We start from the raw sequence: 17,881 nt of genomic DNA on the forward strand, positions 1-17,881 counted from the left end.
TTGCGCTTTCCTTGCTACCCCCCGTGCCCACCATTCTTGCTAAAGAGTTTTTGGCCAGCTTTTAAAAACATCAGTAGTAGCTATAGAGCTATAGCAAATGTGATGTGACGCTATAGCAAGATAACAGCTAGCAATATCATGGGTAGTATCTATAGTTTTATGATGCTATAAGCAATATAACTGCCTTTAAAAAAAAGTTAGCAAAAATCCTGCTGGTGACATGGGGTGGGAATGAGAAGATTCTGAGGAGAAATGGTGCCTGTGTAATCTTGTACCTTCCCTTCCATATGGTGGACAAACCGGCTTTAAGTACTTCTTTCCAGAAATATATCACTGCAGGTTTGGGAAAGATTACAGCAAACAAGGGGAAAATCAGCATGGTGGATGATTTTCCTTTGATATGGTTGGCTTTCTGATAGGGATCACTGGGCCTGGTCGAGTTTGGTGGAGACTGAGAAATTTCCCTTGAACTGGGCTATTAAAATGAAACTTATAACAAAAACTGATGCTTGAGAGGAATGGCATATTGTGTGTGGTTCTGTGACTCCTTTTTAGAACCAGTATCACATAGTTGTTGGACTAGGATACCTTCACTTGCCATGAAACTTATCAGGTGACCTTGGGCAAGACTGTCTCTCAGCCTAACCTATTTAACAAGGTTGTTGTGAAGATAAAATAGAGGGAAGGAGAGAGCCAGTTATGCCGCCCTGAGCTCATTGGAGAAAAGGCAGGGTGAAAATGTACTAAATAAACATTCGTTTCTTTTACAAAATGCAGCCCCCTCCCCCCCACCAATGATCTAGTTTAGAAGGACAGACGCATATTTGTGAGGGGGGAAAGAGGCTTCTTAATTCTTTTCTCTCCTAGTGTTTTGCCAATGAAAACTGCTGTTCCAAGTTAATTTTACATGGATTGCCATGAAAACTGCCATCCCAAGTTGATTTCCACGGTACATTTTCCCCGCTGAGGTAAAAGAACCTGGAAGTGGTCATTTTGAGAGAGGAAAAGGGATGAGGAACATAATCCTTCCTTGCTTCCTTCAGGCCAGCCTCTCCCTTCAAATCACAACTTCAGCGATCACATTTGATAAAAACAGTAAAGTCCTCAAAAGAATTGTGGGACTAGCTATGAGAGGCCAAGAATCATGGAATCCTGTTAAGTCATGGTAAGAACTCATACTGGTTTCTCCCTCACAGGTCTGGGCACTGCAGCTCACTCTCTCTACAACCCCTCCGGGGATGCTTCCAGTTTTTCTGGGCCCACCTAGAAGGAACTGCTCAGTTAAGATGTCACTTGTTTTGTGAGAAGCCATTTGGGGGATGCCGATTCTCCTGTGAGAGGCAGGAACCGGGATGCACGTCTTGTGTTCTGCAGCGTACCTCTCATGGGCGGGATGTATAGGCCATGCCATTACTAGCCCACCCCTCCATGCCATTTGTTCCCATTCTGGTACCCACCGTTGTTTGTGTTTGTTTAGGCTCTGCTGCATGTTGGGGGTGGGAGAAATAAAAAATTAATTGTCTGAGAGAAATAACTTGTGGTTTCCACGAGGCATAGGAATATAAATATTTCCAGAGTTTCAGAGGATAAAATATTAGCACACAGCCACAGGGCAATTTATTCACTTAGCACAACTTCCAGGCTGGGTTGCCAGCTCTGGCTTGGGAAATTGCTAGAGATTTGGGGAGGAGAGGGGTATGATGCTTCGCAGGGATATTATGCCACCAGTATCTCCCCTTCAAGCTGCCATTTCCTCCAGGGGAAATGGTCCATGTAGTCTGGAGATCAGTTGTAATGCCAAGAGAACTAGCGCTGTCAATGCCAGCTAAGGAAAATCTTTGAGATTTGCAGGTGGTGCTTGGGGAGGGTGGAGTTTGGGGAAGGGAGCTCAGTGGGCATGTGATGCTATGGAGTCTGCCATTAGAAGCTGCCATTTCCTCCAGGGGAACTGATTTCTTGCAGTCTAGAGATCAGTTGTAGTTCTAAGAGAAACTGGCAACCTTACTTGCAGGGCTGGCTCCAAAAGGTGGAAACTTTCAGGCATTTTCTGGAGCTCCAAGGTCAGCCAAGGGACCAATTGGGGTCAGTCTACACTGCCGTTCGTAGAACACACAAGTTGATTAGAGATAAAAAAAGAGAATACCTGGTTTCTATGGCCCACCTCTTCCATTTGAAGAGGACTCATTTCCCATGAAAACATCCTCAAGCCCTGGAGCTGGCACTGAGAAGGCCTACCTGTTGTGTCCTACCAGGTATTGGGTGAGATGGGTCTCTTACCACTTACCTGTCTCCCAGGAGCTCCTGGTGGGCCGGGTGGTCCCGGGGCGCCAGGCGGTCCCTGCACCACGCGCAAAGAAAGAAAGGGGACATCTGTTAAGGGAATGCCTGGCCAAGTCACAGGAACAGCGGAGCCAAAGTTGCCACGCGCAGAGGAGCAAGCATGCACATACACACACACACACCTGAGGGCCTGGCTGAGGCTGCCAGGAAGTCCCGATCCACAATCCTGGGGCTCCCTGTGGGTCCAAACGGGGAGAGCGTTTAGCAAAGGCCAAGCAGGACACGGACCTTCCAGCCTCCAGAGCAGCAAAGGCGTTGAGCGCTTGAGCAGAGGATGGGGGGCGGCCTTGAACCATCACCCAGCCTGGTAGCGAAGCCCCAAGGCCTTGGGGGAAGGGGGAGTGCGAAGCTACGCTTACCGGTAGACCGAGGTGGCTTGGATCCACACGGGAGCTGGGCTGGCAGGTACATTCCCCAGGGTCACCCTGAAACGACAGTGGCAGAGATCAGAGCCAGAGGGAGGAGCAGGAGCTGGTGAGGCACAGGTGGGGAGGTCTATGTGACAGTGAAGAGTCCAGAGCATCCTTTGCTGCTGAATTCCTGGCTTGTGTCCTTAACCAAGAGGGAGGGGTTGTTACCCCTGCCCTTCTGGACAGGGAAACCCAGGCTGTTCCACCCAATTCCATCGTAGTGCCTGTCTTGGATCATTGACAGAAACGTTCTCTCCTCCTCACCTCTGCAAACTGTACACTCAACCCCTGAAAGGTAACCGCTGTGAAGATGGCATGCCGCAAAGGAGAAAACATTTATGAAGCCACGAAGCAAGATATGGAGGCCACAAAAGAGCAAGTGACCCCCCCCCTGCCCTAGCTAGAAAAGGAAGGTAACCCACCTTCTCACCTCTGGTTCCCTTTTCACCCTAAAGAGGAACAAAAAAAAATGCAGCATCAACTACAGGAAGAAGAATGTGCTAAACATATGTAGGATGATTACTTAGAACATTATTTGGGTTAATGTGGAAGCAATGCAGAAATGTAACCAAAGAGGTACCGACTGGAAAAGAAAAACCCCATCTCTCTCCACAGCCTCTGTGCTACGCCTTCATCTTCCTTTCTAAACTGAGCGTGTTCGCTCCTCCCTTATGCCCCTTCTTTTTTTTATATAATTATATATTTTTAATTATTTTTTCCAGATAAGAAAGAAAGAGAAACAGATAAAACGGAGCAATAAAGTTTTCAGTACAGTTCAGTACAGTTTCAGTAGGCTTGCTTAACTCCACATTATAATTCTCCAAGGCTTCTAATTAATCTCAATAAGATTTACAACTGTAAGTTCTGATATTTCATACATTGTTGCCATCATGTTGGATTCTGTTCTGTACATTTATTATTTATCCATTCATAAAAGGGATTCCAACGTGTAAAGAAATCTTCTCCCACTTGTCCATTCCACTATGCCCCTTCTTAATTCCTCATGGAATATACAAAGGCGGCTCACAGCAAGTCAGAGCATTACTCCATGTCACACGTGGCTCAATGGCATGCTTTGCATGCAGAAGGTCTGGATTTCAATCCCTGGCACCTCTAGTTAAAAGGATAAGGTGAGAAGTGATGTGGAAGTCCTCCACCTGAGATCTTGGAGAGCCAGTCAGAGACGATGAGACCAACAGACCAAGGCTGTGTCAGTTTTCTCTCCTCCTTAGCTTCCAAACTGAAACACTTTTTTTGTTTAGATGAATAGCCACATTAGACTGTAGTAGCAGAACAAAATTTGGGTCTGGTAATACCTCAGGGCCCAAATTAATTTTGCAGGGTAGAAGCTTTCATGAGTCAAAGCTCACTTCATCAGAATCACATGAGAACAAAGATCCATTACTCCTTGTGAGAAGGTGGGAGGGGTGTTAACAAGAAAGGCCAGTTGTTGTCAGGATGAAGAGGTACAATGCAAAACATATTCAGTTTGATTAGAGCAAGAAGATATGCATGGTGGTTGGATGTACAAAAATTAGCATCTGCAATGGGACAAGAATTCTTGTTTTTGTGAAGATGGCATGGTCTAATTGTCCTCTTCCCAGATTTTTCCATTCTTGATACGCTTTTTCTGAAACCTGCTTTACTTCAAAATTTTTGGGAAGTTGAAGCTCATTAGCTTTTCAGTTGGAAGGAATAATGTACATTTTCCTGCCCTGCAAAGGTCTTGCCACATTGGTGCCATTATCCTGCTGTAAATCTATTCTCCTAAATTTTTTCCCCTGCCCTGCCACTAGAGGGCTTTTTTTTAAAAAAAACAGTAATTGCTATAGAGCTATAGCATCATAACAATCTACCACTGCATATCTATTCCAAATCTTAATAGAGCAGTTATAGTGCTATAGCGCATACATGAAAAAAGAACAGAAATAGGGTGTACATTGGCCACAGCAGCTGTGATGACCTGTGATCACCCTAAGACCCAACATGGAAGGGGAAAATCAGCAAAAAAGATACAGAAAGTGCTCAGAAAACTTCCTTCCACATGGGGAACATTGTGGCTGACTGTCTGCAGCAGCAATGAGAGCAATGCAAAGAAACCTTACTGTGTGGAAGCAGTCCAAGGGCCTGACTCGGAAGTCCTGTTCACGCGTTATAGTGAATGCAAGTAGGTCTTGCCTTTACATGCATACATCTGTTTGTAAGGAAGAGCCAACGTGTTCTCATATTGCAACTGAAAGCTGGGACCAGTATCTGGATAAATGTGGGCTTTATTTAAATAACATACACAGCTGTACTTGCTTTTGTATGTAATGTGAAAATTACTCAACATATGTATAAAGAAAAAATCAGGTGTACACTGTACAGATTCTATTGCATGCTGACTGTAATTTGTGAGCAGGACTCTAAGAATATAAGGCAGCTTTCATGATCCACCTGGCCCAGTATTGCTCTCTTTTAGCATTTCTTCAACTCTGTATTGGATGCTTCCTCCTGCTATCTCTTGGTAAACTTGTATTTATTTACCCTATGGCATTGTTTATGGAAATGTCCTTGGTATTGATTGTATTAATCTCACATTATGTAATCTGCTTTAGTGAGAAAGGTGGATTACAAATTACATAAATAAATCAAATAAATAAAATACTCCGCCTAGCATTGTTGGGCAAATTCCTTTCTCCAGCCCTGCTAGCAGAAATCCTTTCTATTGGAGAAGCAGGGAATGAAATCTGGGACACTCTGCATAAAAGTCATATACAGCTTGTTTGCCTTATATATTTTTCTACTTTCACTCTTCCTGCAAATCTCTCTTCCTTCTTTCTCCTTCTGTCTGTGGAAACTGTGGCCATCTTGGTACTGAGAGGGCAACACACATCAAGGCTGGTTTGCAAGCTAATTGTGGCTGAAACACCACCACTGGCAGGCTACAGTGCTGGCATTAAGTCTATCTACCGTGACTTCAGAGAGCTTTTTCTGGGACACGGCCCACCTGACACAGTGACAATATTGCTGAGCTAGATGCGACAATCAAATGGAATGTCTTGAAAAAACACCCTGGGCCACAAGTCAATTCTCAGAGGGCTTCACAAAAAGGCTCCTGGATTTTAATAGCAAACATTTTCCCCCTCCAGAGAGGGAGCACGTATTTAATAACCTTTTTATCTTTCTCGCTAATCATATCTGAGCTTATTAAAGAGGATGTGTCCAAAATCCAATTTGTTTTTCAGCATTACACTTTGGCCTTCTGAGACTCTGCTTGTCACTGGAACAGCACAGAGCTTTGCACAAAGCCCCTTATGAACAAGTACCGCACCGTCACAGAATGAATGACGGCCTTTGTTTTGCAAATGAGAAAGTGTGTTTTGTTCCACAGGGCTTCCCCTCTGACACTCCATCAATGATGTTCATTCTAAACAACTACATGTTAATGATGTCGAAGCATATGAATCTGGAGCTTTATAATTCAGGTTTCCAAAACCTCCATTTCATGGCTTGCTCATGGGTCAAGCAACACAGTGAGCGCAGGGCAAAATACCCCATTCTCCCTCTATACATAGAGCTTGCAAGAAGGGCAGAGGCAGCAAGAGAGGCTCCTTGGTTTGAAGGCCTCAACATTTGCAGCCAGGGTTACCAGACTCATGGAGTTCTGGTGGAAATGCAACTGATCTCCAGAATACAGAGATCAGTTCCCCTGGGGAAAATGGCAGCTTTGGAGATCAGATTTGATGGTATATCAAAGAATCTAGGAGAAATGGATGTCCTAGAGTAACATCACATCCCTGCTGAGCTCTCTCCCCAAACTCCACCCTTTCCTGGTGCCACCATCAAATCTGGCTTTCTGAAGCCAGAGTTGGCAGCCCTACTTTGAACTCAGAGCCCAGTAAGGATTCTTTGTGCAAAATTCCAGAATTGTTAGTAATGTCCGATGTACACTAAAGGTCCTCCTCTGGAATTTGGAGGTTTTTAAAAGAGGAGGGAGGAATTTCTCCCAGAGATGGTTTCCCTCTAGAATAGGCAAGGAGTTATTTGATGAGCCTGTGAAATCCCTTCTGCCCCAGAGTTTCCAGAACTGGTTTTTGCCAGCAGTGGGATTTGTCCATGTTGGGAAATTCCAGATGATTGGACAGCATCTTGTCCGTTCCAAAACACACTTTCTTCCAAGCAAACAGGGTGACAGCTTACCTACCATTAAACCACTGGAGCCCGGAACTCCCGGGATGCCCCGCTGACCATCTCGCCCCTGGGAGAAAAGAGAGAGACAGTACGTGAGTCAGAAAACAGATACTGTAGTGGCCTTAATGCTCCCACAGCAAGGAAGGGACTGGGTACTCACTGGTGGGCCAGTGATGCTGGCTCCTGGAGGACCAGGGGGGCCTGTGGCACCTTTTGGACCTGAAGAGCCCTAAAGGAGGAAGAGAAGTGTGACATCCAGATAACCATGGCTATGCAAAGCAACCCTAACAATCTATGGCTAGAAAGGCGAAATTTGATGCTGTAGTGGAAGTTCCAAGCATCCCAGGGCAGACAACAAGATGCAGTCAGTGCGGCTTGGAATGGAGTTTCTACTGACTGTTCTCCAGGGCAGGAGCCATGAGTTACAAACTGACCCTTACAAAGATAGTCTTTAAAGACTGCTCAGAAACTCCAGTGGATACAGAATGCTGCAGCTCGATTACTACTGGGAGCTAAGAGTATGCATATTACTCCCTTTCTTCAGTCACTCCATTGGATCAGGTTCTAGATACAATTCAAGCTATTGGTTAGAGAGCCAAACTACAAGTAACAGCAGCCGTGGTTCCATCCATCCATCCATTTATTTTATTTTATTTTATTTTATCCAATTTATATCCCGCTCTCCCCGTGAACAAGCTCAGGGCAGCCACCAACACGGTTTAAAAGCAGTTGTAGTTCTTTGAAAATTGCCCTGGGTCCCTGATCCAGATCGGACATGCAGCATGGCAGCCCCAGTAGCTCTTGTTTCCCCTCTGCACCTTTTCAGGTGCTAAAACAGTCCCCCTCAGTGCAGTTTTAGCACCCGAAACGGTAGAGGGGGAGGGACAGGAACTCCTGGAGCTGCCATGGTGCATATGCAATCCAAATCAGGGCCCTGTGGCAATTTTTAAACAACTACAACTGTTTTTAAAACGGCATCTGCAACCACAGGATGGACCTGAGGCTGCTGTCACTTGTCATTTGACCCAGAGTGTCAGACTGAGGATCCAAGGAAACTCAGGTTCAAATCCCCACTCTGCCTTTTTCTTGGTTCTCTATATTGTATTATTCTTACTACACTGTGTTCAGTTGTAATCTGCCTCAAGCCTTAGCAAGAAAGGCAAACTATAAAGGAAATAGTACAGGTAAAGGAGATCACTGACAAAGGGTGAAAACAGAGAGGCAACAGCAGTGGTTTCAGCCTCACCAACATGGCCACATGTGAATGGTACAGAAATGAAGGCATTTATTTAAGAAGCTAGCCTGGAAGCAAACTGCCACTGTAAACACAGTGATGGTGAAGCAAAATTAGCAGTTATCATACCGTTTTGCTCACAGTCAATGAAAACGTAATGGGACATTGAACAAATCATATCCAGATGACCTCCTTGCTGCAACACATGCACGGCATAGCAAATTATACATTCCACATGCAAAAGAAGAAAACGGGCCCAGTTCTTACCTTTGCACCCTTTTCTCCAACATTTCCCAGTGGTCCCTGTGGCCCTGGAGGTCCCTGTGGAACAGGAAAGGAGAATTACAGTACGTGCAAAAGAGAAGAAAACCTCCACAGCTTCTGGGGAAACAAGCAAAACTTGGCAGGCCCTTGCCCTGATTCCATCAGCTCCAGTTGTGGGGATATACATAGATATACATGTGTATATACACATGCGTTCATGCATGCACACACACACATATGTAGAGACACGTATGTAGAGAGAGATGCCTCTAAACTCTGAATTTCATTGCCATTGGTTTTGGCTGGGGGGTGGGGGGCGGGAGTCCACACATCCCTAACCTGGGACCCACAACAAATGAATGCAGGTTGTCAAGTTCTGTGGTGAGTGTTATCTTCTGCTTCTCACCAGCTCTGGATGCTCTACTTGTACATCAGGGTGAGGGCAAGGATTCACACATGTACAAAACTCGCCCCACCCCCCGCCAGCCTGTTTTGGGTCAAGATAATGGTGTGAAGGGAAGGTTACAGCCCCTCCTCTCCCTGCACCATGATTCTGGTCTGAATCTGGCCCTTGAAGCACTTTAAAATTGAGTTTCCATGGGGAACTCACAGGTGGGATTATTCTGTTCAGGGCTTTTTTTCTGGGGAAAGAGGTGGTGGAACTCAGTGGGTTGCCCTCAGAGAAAATGGTCACATGGCTGGTGGCCCCGCCCCCTGATCTCCAGACAAAGGGGAGTTGAGATTGCCCTCCACGCCACTGAGCGGCGCGGAGGGCAATCTAAACTCCCCTCTGTCTGGAGATCAGGGGGCGGGGCCACCAGCCATGTGACCATTTTCAAGAGGTTCCGGAACTCCGTTCCACCGTGTTCCTGCTGAAAAAAAGCCCTGATTCTGTTTAGATAAAAGATGGCTAAGAAGGGATATGAAACTATGCCTAGGGTGAAGAAAGCGGACAGAGAAACATTCCCCAGACTCTCATAATACTAGGACTCGGGGGTGCTCGATGAAGTTCATAGGCAATAGGTTCAGATTAGAAGAATGGAAATGCTTCTTCACTCAGTAAGTAGTTAAATTGTGGAAGTCACTGCCAGAGGATGCAGTGATGATCACAGACATAGATGGCTTGAAGAGGGAATTCGATTTGTGGAGGATGGGTCCAGCAACTAGCTGTGGTGTGTAAAAGGAACCTCCATAGTCAGAGGCAGTAAATTTCTGAGTACCAGTGCAAGGAAGCAACATCAAAGGAAGGAAGTTAAGAGTTTCTCTACATGTTACTAAGTACCTAGGGACGCTCAACTGCAAGACTGCATGTCTAGTCCTCAATTTGAGCGCAGGCTGTTCTTCCTTAATGCACGTGAATGCAGATTTCACAGGAGCTCTCTTTGTGTGACTGCATCTGCAACTGGTTCTGGAGGGCAAAGCACCAACTCCACTCTGGTTTTGCCCTGAGAAAAAGTTCTGTAGGCTCCTTTGAATGGCCAATTTGTATTTCTTTAAGGTGTGAAAAAGTTTCAAGATCTGCATTTCAATGAATGGATGTGGGAGGTGGGGAAAACTGGGATACCTTTAGTAGTTGAGGAGGAACTGATATCAAAGTGACATTTAAAGCGTGACTGTGGGATCGAGTGCTTGGAAAGTTGGAGGGGGGAAATGAGGTTCGCCTGAGTGTCCCTAGGTACTTAGTAACATGTAGAGAGACTCTTAGCCTCTATACACTCTTTGTTTAGCCACTGTATGGGACAGGATGCTGGACTAGATGGCCCACTGGTCTGATCCAGCTGGGCTCTTCTTATGTTCCTATGCAGCCACCCTCTGTTGGGATCACATGCTAATTGTAGCATGTAGTCTGGGCCTGACCGTGGAAGCAACTCCCATACAGTGTGGGGGCAAAAGTGCTCAGACCTGGGACAAGCTCCCACAGAATCTAGCTTTAAGCAAAACAGCAAGGCAAATATGGGTGCGCCTGCACCAGAGGCATTTCAAGGGAAGCAAAGGGGGATTTAGTAAGATTACAGAAATGTCCTGTGGTCTGCAGGATCTCTAGAAGCAAGATCCCAGCCTCAGAAAACAGCAGTAACTGCCCCCCCCCCTCGTTGTAACACCTAAACTGGGTTAGGAGGAGGCTTGCCAGCTGGAGATCTTCCAAAATTACAATTGGTTTCCAGAAGAAAATGGTTCCCAAACCCAAAGTTCTGGGATTCTAGGACTCTGGCTACCTATTCCTTGGGTTTGTGTCTCATGGAGTGGCCTCCTGCTCCTTACCTAACTAGTCCACTGGTACCCCAAGGCTGTCCCTTCCAGGTTAGCTGTGCTGGAGAGTGGGTCTGCTCTCAGCTCCCCCTCCCAGTTGATATCTGACTGACTCGGTGAAGCCCTGGCAGAGATCTACTGAGACCGATCCATTTTGCTGGGGACCCAATCAGGTGGAGCTGGACAGTACTTACAGGACTTCCTGGCAAGCCTCTCTCTCCGGGTTCCCCCTGAGAAACAAAAGAAAGGTGGTTGAGCCTTGTTCTCAGTGCAATGTGCAGGACAAGCAACCAGCACCAAAGGGAAGCCAGTAGGGCCACTCACCTCTGGGCCTTGGATTCCAGTCCCGGGGGGACCTGGCTCCCCCTAGAAAGGTGTGAGAGAGGCAGGTGATTTTAAAAGCATTTGACCCAAAACCACACTAGGAATTAAGCCCACCCACGCTCCCTCCCACTTTCTTTCCTGGGGATTTATGCCCCATCACCCTTCAGGCTTGTACCCCCTTATATACCGTGCCCTAAATTTTTCCAATTAAGTCATCTATTTACCACTGTCTCCCCCTCATATTATTTATGTATTTTGTTTAAAACATCCTTAAGCTGCCTTTCCACCCAATTGGATGAAACAGCGCTCAACAAAATTGCCCAGCTCTGACCCTTACTCACCTGCAGCCCCTTCAAACCAGGAGGTCCCTGAATTCCCGGAAGTCCTGGTTTACCCTGGAAAGTGTGGGTTTAAAAACAAGTTCTTTTTAAAAAAGGTCGATCACGGATCTTGTGATGAATATGTTGCTACCTTCCCAATCAATTGTTCCCTTCCAAGATTTTTTTCCTCTATCAAAAAAGGACAAAGCAGATATCTTGCAGATATTTTTAAGATCCAGTCACTTTGGGAGAGATGAAAAAATGTCAGTCTTCCTACAACAGTTTAGATTTCGAACTAGGGGCAGAGGCTCTGATTGATGTTTAATAGGTGTGATTACTTGGTTAATTGCAGATTTCACAGAGCATGCTGGTTAATCAGGAAGTTCCTAGCTTTGTGGAAAAGACAATTCTAGATTTAAAAAAACTGTATTCCCAATAGGAATTTGCTTGAGCAAAAAACCCTCAAAACAGAACTGCTGTTTTGGAATCTAATGAACAAACAAAATATTTCCACACTCATGAATAACCAAGATGTATCAAAATTCTGCATGAAGGCAACTTTAATTCTTTGCAAAAAAAATAATAATCTGTGATGTGAATAAATCATGGAACCTTGCATACATTTCCTGAAATTGCATCATTTATGCTTCTCATTGCCGGAAGGGGCCAAGCTCCCAAACCCCCACCTCTCTGAACTCTGAAAAATGCAGCCAGCTTTCATCTAACTTCTGGGTTTTCTCACCAGGCATTGCCCAATCACTCCCTTCTTCCTTTTCTATAAAAAAAAAATGGAAGTTGAGATTTTTGAGGAAACTAAGTTTTGCACCCATTATCGAGTTCTATATCTTCTTCCCCCTCTTGTGTGGAATTGCAGAATATGAAAGGAAGTGGTTATACACATCTCTGCCAGTAGCAGCCAGATGGTGTGTTGCAAATAATGGCTGAAGACAACTGGGAGATTGTGGGAATAGAACTGTCATCTCTACTTATCTCACAAACCAGTCACCCTCACAAACCTAACTGAACTAGAGCATGGCTTGCGGTGCAGTTTTAATGCACATAATGCAGGGTGGTTTTTTCCATGTTTGTAACCAAGGAGCTTTTAGAATTATTATTTGCCATTGCTAACAGATTAATGGTGAAATCCTGTGCAGAAGTGACTCCAGTCTGATTCATTGGACATTGACTGGAAGAATCCTGCACAGGTCTGTACTCACAGTCACTTTTATTCCAAAAAGCACCATTACAGAGGTGTTGCAGTACATATATGGAATCATTTAAATTAAAGAAATGAAAGCCAAGCAGTTAACACAAAGAAAACTGAGTGGCAGCAGATATAGGACACATGAAAGAAAACATGATGCAATCTGGAATTTTTAGTTTTGAGCACACAAAAAACAAGTGAAAAGAAGGGTAGGTGCTAGACCGGTCTTCATCAGTGTATCTCAGCCCAAATTCAGACTGATAGAGTGTGTTTCTGATCACCCTCTTAATCAGATGAAAAGCTACTTACAGGTTTGCCTGGTTGTCCTGCACCTGGAAGTCCACGGTCCCCTTTTGGACCAGGTTTTCCAGGGATCCCAGAGACACCTGACAGGTCTCCAGTGAAGATGGGGCAGGATTCACAAGCTTCACCCTGTAGGCAAAGGCAGAGGCAAGCATTAAGGCATGGAATGATACTTTAGCAAAGGAGTCAATGAAGTTAGATGTACAACCTCTTTATTCCTCACAATCATTTTTTAAAATTAAACAACTGTTTAATTAATTAATTACACTGGTTATATTCAGCTTTCTCTCCCCTCATTGAAGATGTCTCGAAGCAGGGCTTTTTTTTCAGTGGGAATGCAGTGGAATGGAGTTCCAGCACCTCTTAAAAATGGTCACATGGCCAGTGGCCCCGCCCCCTGATCTCCAGACAGAGGGGAGTCAGGGGGCGGGGCCAGTGACCATTTTCACTGAGGGCAATTTAAACTTTAAAAAACTCCCCCCTTGTTCCAGCTGACCCAAAGTGATGTCATTGTACGGTCTTGAGTTCCACCACCTCTTTTCCTAGAAAAAAAGCCCTGGCCCGAAGCAATGTAAGATTTACTGACAGTGAGCGTACTAATGAATGCTTGGAGATGGAAACTGGGGATTTCACTAACTGGTCCTGCCTTTCTGCTTTCAAGATGGGGAGCTATGCATTTCATGCAAAATGAAGGAGCTTACATGCATTTGGGTGCCCCTTCTTCACCACATATGCATTTGCATATTCCAGATCAATCTCTACAGGGATCCATTTAGCATTAATTAATATCTAAACCAGTATGAGCCAATCATTCAGAAAGGAAAAGAGGAAGACGCATTCTCATACTACTATGGCCGTTTTCACACTACTAACCTGCTTCCGTAACTTTGTGAAACGTCGCACAAAAAATACAGAAGATAGCGGTTTTTGTGCAACGTTTCACAACATTACGGAAGCAGGTTAGTAGTGTGAAAATGGCCTATGTGATGTTATCACAGTCCACCAGATGTTTGAGCTGGAATTTTTTGGTCCTTCACTACTCAGATTTTATCCAAGAATCCAGAAGTCAGTGAAGTTATCATCTTAGAATGTGGCATGCGCTAAGTAGTGTGGCTGTTTGCAACTGTTTTGTTGTTATTCTATCTATGCCAATATCACCTAGATATTTAGTTAGTCCTATTGGAATCACATCTAGGGCTCCAATCAGTACTGGAATAACTATTGTATGTTTCTCCCAGAGACACTAAACTTCAGATCTTAGAACTTGTTATTTTATATTTTCAATCTCTTTTTCTCCAATTCAACGGTCACCTGGGATTGCCACATCTATCAGTTTGAGCTTCTTATTTTCAACCTCAGTAATATCTGTTCTAACTTATCTTTTTGGATTTTGAAATCCCACAAGATCTAAACTTTCTCATTTTCAACAACTTCCTGGGGCTTATGTTCTCACCAATGTTTTGCAGACTGTAGCTCATACTTTTTGCATAAATTCCAATGCAGCATTGCAGCTACTTTAGTATGCCGGTTTTTACGGATAGTTTGTGCAATCTTACTGTAGCTGCTGATCAGATAACCAACTTTTTCATCCCCTTTGTTACATAATCTACATTTGCTGTCATACATGATCTTTTTGCTGTTGTTGTTGTTATTGTTATTATTATTATTATTATTAAAATAAAATGAATTAAAAACCTTAAAATGACATTATCAAAGTACCTGGGAGCCTTGAAAATATAAAAGGCTGTACTCTAGCTTGAAATAACAAAAAGAACCCAATTCTCAATAAATGTATTAGATTGAGAAATAATATCCATTCTCCTGTAATTTGTTAATTGCAATAATAATGTCCCATCTTCTTTTAAGTTATTCAGTTATAGAAGATGAAATAATTTTCTTTCATTAAGAAAAAAAAATTAATATTCAGGAAGCTGTCATTAAATTCAATAAATCTTTTTTCTCCACTCTGTCCTTTGGATATCCTAGGATCCATAAAAAGGTCATATCCTATTGTACCCTGAATCACTTTCATTTTTTTGGGCAAAATCTTGCCATTGGGCAATTCCAAAATATATGCACGAGATCTGTGTTCAAATGATAGGAGCACCAACATCTTATAACACTTCTAATTCACAATATGGTTAATTATTCTAATTATGTTCAACCTTGCGGTCCTTTCCATTTTTATCTATAAGAATGAAGGCTAGAAGATAATGACTTGTCTGAAACCTAGCAGTTAAGACCAAAGCTGAACTGGAATCAGGACAGATGAGATCAGAGTTTCTCCTCCATCCACTGGCTCTCCATCCAAGAAAAAAATGTGGCACTTTGTCAAGATCAGTTAATTTTTCAAAGGAAGAAAAGTCAGAAGGAAATTGGCAGCCAAAGTGAGCAATGGGTGAAGAGTGAGAGAATCACAAATTATTTATAGTGGACGGCTACTGGGTACCATTGATGAGGAGCAGAGCGTACGTGTGTGAGACAAAAAACTCCCGGATTTGTGCACATGAGACACCTGGTCAGACCTCTTTGGTTGTTCAAAATAATACACAAAAACATCGTCATCTGTACCACTAAAAATTATATTTTTTATAAACTTATTCCATCGATCTTCTGGACCCTAAAAGTGGGTAACCTATATAAAAATGTAATAGAAATGATAACAGAATCTAAAATTAAAACCAAAAAAGGCATCCCTGACAATTTAAAGGCAGATGATATTGGGTATCCTTGCAGCAGCTTTCGTGCTATATCCTCTAGGAGCACATCAAGCCAGGCCTTGGATCATCCTCGAAGCAGGGAGTATGCCTCCAAGAGCTTACACCTTCAGCTCTGCGAAGATGAAATCCAGTGACGGCACAAACACATATGACACTGCCTTACACAGTATCATCCCATTGGTCCATCGAGGTATTGTCTGCTCAGACTGGCAGCAGCTCACCTCACTCTAATACCTGATCTTTTTAACTGGAGATGCCAAGCAGATGCTCTGCCACTGAGCCATGACATCTATCCTTAAGCCTCCAAAAACTACGTTCATTCCAGTTCTGTGGATTGTGGTTTTGGTGTTCAGCTTCCGTCTGTCATCACTCTCTGCTTTCCCAAGCTGTTATCGATAGGCTCACTTGATGGGTCATCTAAACAGCCTGTATGACTAGACCATATTGCCAAGTCCCAGGAGGAGGGGTTGGGTCATGGACCCTGCTGTAGTGCTGCTCGGGCATGCCAGTAACTCTACATAATATGTGAATCAGGTGCGGAAATCGCTTTTTAAGAAAAAAGGAGAGAGATGCTACGGAAGACCAGCTCCTGACTGAAGTCAGCCAGAACGGCCAAGATGGGGGAACAGTTAAAGGAAACCAGAAAAAGGAAAGTTTGGACCAGCACACGTTGCCATGTGATTGCAATTCACATCTATAGCTCGCTCCTCTACAACGTATCTGTCCTTGCTTTGTAGCACGCAGTAGAATTCTAAGAATACTTTCCTGGGAGTAAGTCCCATTGGATAGATGGGTTCTTGTAGACCTGCTTAGCATTGCTTCTTTATTCTAAGATGTTTTGAAGCCTACACAGGGTGGGAGAAAAACCCCCAAACTTGAATTTTTGAATGGCACAAATGTTCTTTTGGAACCACACATTTTGTGTCTGGTTGCACATCTTTTAAAAAGCCCTGAAATAAAGTTATTCATTGCGCTGAGTTGGTAGGTTGCCTCCTTGCACTGCAAGATAGAAAGCCACTCACTTTTTCACCTTTGGTCCCCGCTGGCCCTCTGACTCCTGGCTCACCTGCAAGGCCAGGCAAGCCTGGCTTGCCTGGTGTACCAGGATCGCCCGAGTTTCCTGTGGCACCCTAGAAAGGACAACAGACAGATATGATTTATTTATTATATTTTTAACCTGCCCTCCCCGCAAGCCGGCTCAGGGCGAGGTACAACATTGATGAAAATACAACATAAAACAATAAACACAGCATAAAAACAGCAATCAATAAAGCCATTCCAAGACAGGCAGTCCTGCACTCATCAGCATACAAAAAGGGGAGGTAGTAGCGGACAGATAGATTACTGTGCCCATTTTTGGGGCAGCCAGCAGTGGACCCTCCATAACCCCTCATAGAAGGAGACTGGTGGAAGGCTCAGCACTGATGGTCTAAAATTAGCCTCTACCACATGCCTGGCGGCCGCCTAAATAATACAAGATTATGACAGGCTCGAGTGTCCTCAGACAGAGAGTTCCACCAGGTTGGGGCCAGGACCGAAAAGGCCCTGGCCCTGGTAGAGACCAGCCAAGCCTCCCTAGGGCCAGGGACCACCAGTAGATATTTTCCAGTTGAACAAAGCGCTCTTTGGGGCACATACGGGAAGAGACGGTCCCTTAGGTATGCTGGTCCCAGTCCGTTTAGGGCTTTATAGGTCAGAACCAACACCTTGAACTGGATCCGGAATTCTACTGGGAGCTAGTGAAGCTGCTGCAAGATAGGTGTAATGTGTGTCCTACATGATGATGAGATACAGAGATTCCTCCTGAGAATAGCCTCCTCACCCCTCTAAGTACTCTCCCTGGGAAGCCAGCACTCCTAATGGCTGATGCCACGTGATGAAAACCAAGGATGCAGAACCCAGTGCCCTTCTAGTAACTATGCGCTGCCCAAGCAGGCGGTTTCATAGGCTTATCTAAGCTGTGCATTTGGTGCAAAGGGGAAAAGGGGAAGTTCCCCAGCCTCTTTGCCAGACCTCCCAAAGTCAGGCAGAAGCTTTATGCAGAAGGAAATGCACAATGCAGCAATGGCCCCAAGACTGTGGTGCTGTGTGTGTGCATGTGTACCTTTGCATTTGTGACACTGTTCTGCTGTTGTGTTTAGCCAACTTTTCCACTTCCTAGTAGGAAAAGAACTCCAGCATAGAGGGCACTGTGTCTATCTGGTGGTGGTTGCTAGGAAACCAGGAAGGCTGTCTACTGGTATTCGCCAGACAACAGCAAAATTGGTGGTTGCCCTCCTGGGGCAGAATATTTTATTTCTTTCTGCAATGTATTAACTCTGCTACAGCTGAGATATGAA

General features: G+C 44.5%; 1 protein-coding gene across 6 annotated transcripts in view; it reads right to left on the reverse strand.

The window, feature by feature from the left end:
* COL16A1 (collagen type XVI alpha 1 chain) overlaps positions 1 to 17,881 on the reverse strand; it is a 174,600-nt gene that overhangs the window by 55,779 nt on the left and 100,940 nt on the right. For 4 of the 6 annotated variants that reach the window (XM_055000061.1, XM_055000059.1, XM_055000057.1 and 1 more), the window contains exons 31-42: positions 16,565 to 16,672; positions 12,829 to 12,951; positions 11,337 to 11,390; positions 10,996 to 11,037; positions 10,866 to 10,901; positions 8,425 to 8,478; positions 7,084 to 7,152; positions 6,937 to 6,990; positions 3,173 to 3,199; positions 2,700 to 2,765; positions 2,463 to 2,516; positions 2,285 to 2,338 (exon numbers count right to left, since the gene is read on the reverse strand). In XM_055000061.1, the coding sequence (XP_054856036.1) occupies positions 2,285 to 2,338; positions 2,463 to 2,516; positions 2,700 to 2,765; positions 3,173 to 3,199; positions 6,937 to 6,990; positions 7,084 to 7,152; positions 8,425 to 8,478; positions 10,866 to 10,901; positions 10,996 to 11,037; positions 11,337 to 11,390; positions 12,829 to 12,951; positions 16,565 to 16,672 (741 nt within the window). The remainder of the gene's footprint in view (positions 1 to 2,284; positions 2,339 to 2,462; positions 2,517 to 2,699; positions 2,766 to 3,172; positions 3,200 to 6,936; positions 6,991 to 7,083; positions 7,153 to 8,424; positions 8,479 to 10,865; positions 10,902 to 10,995; positions 11,038 to 11,336; positions 11,391 to 12,828; positions 12,952 to 16,564; positions 16,673 to 17,881) is intronic. The other 2 variants (XM_055000062.1, XM_055000060.1) reach the window with 1 other exon arrangement.

The sequence above is a fragment of the Eublepharis macularius genome, chromosome 15, assembly GCF_028583425.1.
Source record: "Eublepharis macularius isolate TG4126 chromosome 15, MPM_Emac_v1.0, whole genome shotgun sequence".
NCBI lineage: Eukaryota > Metazoa > Chordata > Lepidosauria > Squamata > Eublepharidae > Eublepharis > Eublepharis macularius.